We start from the raw sequence: 5,047 nt of genomic DNA on the forward strand, positions 1-5,047 counted from the left end.
CTCACTCTGTAGACCAGGCTGGCCTCGAACTCAGAAATCCGCCTGCCTCTGCCTCCCGAGTGCTGGGATTAAAGGCGTGCGCCACCACGCCCGGCTCATTTGGAGTTCTTAGTTTTTGTTTTAAGACAGGGTCTGCAGTAGCCCAGGCTGACCTTGGAATCTGTGTGTAGCTGAGCATGGATTTGAGCTCTTGGTGTTCCCACTTCTCTTCCCTGGATGCCGAGATGATAGGCATCTGCCTCTGCCAGGATCATGTGGGGCTGGGCATCCAGTAAAGCACTCCAAGCGTGTTAGGCCAGCACTCACCAGACCAGTCGCCCCAGCCTGAACTGCAGCAGCTTTTAACCTTGCCAGGGAACGACACTCTCTGATCTTACTGCCTCAGTTGGACCTTACCTGTGCCATTATTTCATCTGCCTCCAGTTTCTTTTTCGGAGTGATAGCTCATGATTAAAAACATGCATTTCAGGCTGGAGTGATGGCTCAGCAGTTAGGAGCACTTGTTCTTCCTGAGGACCCAAGTTTTGTTCCATCACCCATATTGGACTGCTCACAACCACGTGTAACTCCATCTCCAGGGGATCTACTGCACTCGTGTGCACACACACGTTCACAGGCACATCACACATTCAGAGATGGGATTTAAAAAAAATAAACTCCCCAGATTTTTCCTCAGGTTTTCCCTTAGGAAAAAGTTTTGTGTTTGTTTTTGCTTTTGCTTTCTTTTGTTTTAAAGTATGATGCAGATATAAGTAGAAATCAGGCCACTTCCCCCTGTTCTCAACAAGGGCTCCCCTGGGTATGAGGGAAACACAGCCATAGCTGAGCAGCCTCCTCCTTTGCCTTGCATGGAAGCTGGAGGCTGCACCTACCCATTGTGGATGCAGCTGCTCTCTTCCTTTGTTTCCAGGGCAGCAGCTCCTCCCAGCTTCAGTCCTGGACTGTCCAGCCCTCCTTTGAAGTGATCTCAGCGCAGCCACAGCTCTTTGTCCTTCATCCACCTGTGCCATCTCCTGTCAGCTCATGCCAGACTGGTGAGAAAAAGTCAGAATCCAGAAACTACTTGCCCATTCTAAATTCTTATACCAAAATAGCCCCCCACCCAGGCAAGAGGGGCCTCAATTCAGAAGACAGAGGAACAAGTGGGGTATCGAAGAAACTCTGCACGGAGAGACCGGGGCCAAGCCTGTCTTCCAGTGAGCCAGCCAAGACTGGCCGAGTGTTATCCAGTCCTTCCACTCCAGCCCCACCCAGCTCCAAACTCACTGAGGACTCCGCTCTGCAAGGAGTCCCCTCCCTTGGGGCTGGCGGAAGTCCACAGACTCTTCAGCCTGTGTCCAGCAGTCATGTGGCTAAAGCTCCCAGTCTGACCTTTGCTTCACCCGCCAGCCCTGTGTGTGCGTCTGACAGCACTCTGCATGGCCTAGAGAGCAGCTCCCCTCTCTCCCCACTGTCAGCCAGTTACAGTTCACCTCTGTGGGCTGCGGAGCACCTCTGCCGCAGCCCAGACATCTTCTCCGAGCAGAGGCAGAACAAGCATAGGCGCTTTCAGAATACCTTAGTGGTCCTCCACAAGTCTGGTTTGCTGGAAATCACTCTGAAAACCAAGGAGCTGATTCGTCAGAACCAAGCAACTCAGGCGGAGCTGGACCAGCTGAAGGAGCAAACCCAGATGTTTATAGAGGCCACTAAGAGCAGGGCTCCTCAGGCATGGGCCAAGTTGCAGGCATCACTAACATCTGGGTCCAGTCATTCAGGCAGTGACCTAGACACGCTGTCTGATCACCCAGACGTATAGCACAGAAACATTTTCCAGTCATTTGAGTTAACTCCTTTGCTATTACAACTACACTGGTTTTCCACAGCCTATTTAAGAGCTTTTCTTTCTGAACTCACCCACAAAGCCACGTGCCAGCCCCTGGCTGCTGTCTTAGTCTGTGGTCCGTGCACAGGTTAAGTGTGTTAAGTTCCTCTGAGGAACTCCAGCTGGAAGTATCTGTGAGCCCCTTTTCCTTGACCTGCAGGCACTTAGCTGGATCTTGGGACAAAGGAGAGATGGCTGTGTGTGTCTTTCAGCTGTCCCTTCCCATCCTCCTCCTCCTCACTGTCCAGGGTCAGGGTACAGTGACATGGACGAGTGTACACAGTGACACTTGTCCAACCAAGGAGTAGGTGACCTAAGGATCCCTTCACTGTCCTCCCTCAAGTATGTTAGTCACGGAGAAAAAGAAGAGGATACGTTTGCGTTCTACCAGGCGTTGTGCCTGTGAGTGAAACCTTTGGGTGCTTTGGGCACAGGCGCCTGGGTACAAGCACTTACGGCCTAAGGCTTTGTTCCTTACACGTGAAGTTAAAGGGGAAAGGGCAACGCCATCTGACTCACACACTGACCACACACTAGATCTCACCTATACAAGTAGGCAATACTTCAGATTTTTAACAAATAGAATGGATTTAATACTGTCTGGAATTGTATTTGATGAATTGCTTTTTGATTTAAGGGTCAAAGAAGCCAGCATTTTTGGTCACTAGCTGGAAGGTTTTGTTAATTTATACTTGAAATAGCACAGACTATCTAAAAGGCTTGAGATGGGGCTGCAGGATGGCTCAGTGAGTAAAGGTGCTTGCTGCCAGTGACCTGAATTTGATCCCCTGAACCCACACGAGAGAAGGAGAATTTACTACTGCAGATTGTCCATCAAATGTGCACACACACACAATAAATAAACTAATCTAAAATTAAAATTACAAGCTATCATCAACATCAAAACAAGGTAAACAATCCAAAGCTTGAGATGACTTCAGTGGGTCCTCAGGGTCTCGTGTAAGTCCACCCTCTGTTGTCTCTTGTCTGTACTTCGCCCAGTTGTTCTGCGAGGGAAAACTGATTGTGTTTATACATTTAAATGAAATAAAACCCCAAGGCCACAACAATCAGAAAGGATCCTTCCCTGTTCTCACGCATGCCCTGTGATGATGGGGCCGCCGTGGAGCGGTCTTGCATCTCGGGTTGGATGTGGACAGCAGAGCTGAAGTGTGGTGTCCCTCTCAGAGGCGGGTCTTGGGGGGAAGAGCCTGGGGAGTCTCCATGTCTTCAGTTTCCCTGTGCCGTGCCGGGAACGAAGTGTCTGAATGGTAAAGATCCAAAGGCTCGTATCCTCTGTTATAATTTTCATCCTCCTGGAAATCTTTGTTCTTTATGAATTAACTTGGTTTTTATGACCAGTATCTTTTTCTGCAGAGAGAATAAATGTTCTTGGGGGCTTTACTAGGTCAGGAGTTAAAGGATCCCATTTATTACAGAGTTGGTTGTGATTCTAACATAATTTAAAAAGTATAAGACTCAGGTTGGCTCTACTCTGTTCATAAAGATATATGATTTAGATATGATTGGTTTAAAAATAATCAACTTGGTAAAATCTCTATTCTTTGGTCAACATAGCACTGTTACCTGCTGTTTGCTTTCTGAAAGTTTCCAAAATCAGAGTCAGTGTTTCTGGGCAGGCTTGGCTCCTCGTGCTGTGCTTCCGAATCAGTATGGTATTGTGGCCATTCTGCACTCCACTAGGAAGCAGCCTTTGTGGCAGAACATTTGGCAGGAAAGCTGTAGAGACGGGTGCATTCAGAGCAGCCTGGGCACCAGCCGTGAGGTGCCCGTGTGTCAGAAGGCTGGAAGCTCTTGCTGGGAGCCAAATATTACCCCACTGGAAAAGCCCTCTAGTGCTGTAAGCCTCTTGGTCTCTTCTTAGATTTGGGTTTTTATTTCCCTTCCTGTCCCCATGAAAGATGATGAAAACCACCTTGGATTCTCACTGCCCAGTGGTGGGAGGGTTAGCGCCCCCCACCTCTACCCCCAGTCACTGCTCCTCTGTGATCTTAGAGGCACAGCTGCAAGTCTCTAGGCTGTTAGCATAGCGCTCTGTTCCTGGTGCAGCTGGAAGCAGGTGTACTCCAGGAGAGAAGCTAGCTAGATCTTAGAAGGAGCACTCCTTTGAGGCCAGAGGCCAGACCAGCCCTTGGAGGAAGTCCTGAGTGGACTGGAGGAGTCTTCATTGGTTGCCCAAGGCTGTAAGTAGCAGAGGCCTCTGCATGGTATGAGCTCTTACGAAGCGTTATGTAGGACTGCTGTCTCCCCAAGGTGAGAAGTTTATTTTTAACTCAGATCAACCCACAGAACCTTTGTATTGGCAATATTGAAACACATTTAGAAAGGTTCCTGACTGAAATTGGCTATAGAACTTACTGTCATTTATAATTTGCTATATTGTTTTTTTACTGATTATGGTATCCTCTGACTTTTCTTCTCTAGTATGATTCCTTCAGCATACAAGTTACTCTTGCACATATACGGAAGTGGCTTTTTAGCCATATCCTCCTTAGGGTAGAGACTATTTACCAAATGTGAATTCTTCTAAGTGTGAAGTTATGTAGAAATTGACTGTGAAATGTCAAAGAAAAAAAATAAAAGTCACTTACTTGAAAGCAATTTGGTCTATTTGCTTTGTAACTGCTTAAAAATTTTAAGGCCTGGGCCTGTAGCTATGGGTAGAATGCTTGCCTAGGGTGTGTGATGCCCTGGGTGCCACCCCTAGAACCACTGCCCTCCATCCCACTGCCTCAGAAACCCTCGAAGTTTCAAGCATTGCCTTGTGTTGTTTGGGATATGGGATCGGCTGCTGAATATTGGAGACTGAATGCTGTGTGTAGTGGCCTGAGTAGCCTGCCAAGCTTGCAGGGTTTTAATGCAGGAGGTGGAGGAGCAAGAAGGCCATCCAGTGGCTCCCTCCCTCTGACACGTCAGAACTCTAAAATGGCAGAACGGCTATGGCTGTGTACTGGGATGAAATAAAGCCACTTAGCTGAAGTTCTTAATACAACAGAGGGGTCCTTAGCAAGTATGTCTCAGCCTTCCTCTGCTTTTTCCAGGGAGATCGATGTCTTCCCTGCTTCCCCATAACAGCTGAGAACTGCTTCCTGGCATGCTTGACACTGGAGTGTAACAAGCTTGCTCTCATTAAAAGATCTGCAGGGTTGGCAGTGTGAAGTC

General features: G+C 48.1%; 1 protein-coding gene across 4 annotated transcripts in view; it reads left to right on the forward strand.

Annotated features, from left to right (window-relative positions):
- Cipc (CLOCK interacting pacemaker) overlaps positions 1-4,486 on the forward strand; it is a 19,436-nt gene extending 14,950 nt beyond the window's left edge. For all 4 annotated transcript variants that reach the window (XM_021179054.2, XM_029484708.1, XM_029484707.1 and 1 more), the window contains one exon: positions 911-4,486. In XM_021179054.2, coding sequence (XP_021034713.1) covers positions 911-1,798 — 888 coding nt within the window. In that variant the 3' untranslated portion in view covers positions 1,799-4,486. The remainder of the gene's footprint in view (positions 1-910) is intronic.
- The last annotated feature ends 561 nt before the right edge of the window (positions 4,487-5,047 follow it).

Source organism: Mus caroli, chromosome 12 (genome assembly GCF_900094665.2).
Source record: "Mus caroli chromosome 12, CAROLI_EIJ_v1.1, whole genome shotgun sequence".
Taxonomy (NCBI): domain Eukaryota; kingdom Metazoa; phylum Chordata; class Mammalia; order Rodentia; family Muridae; genus Mus; species Mus caroli.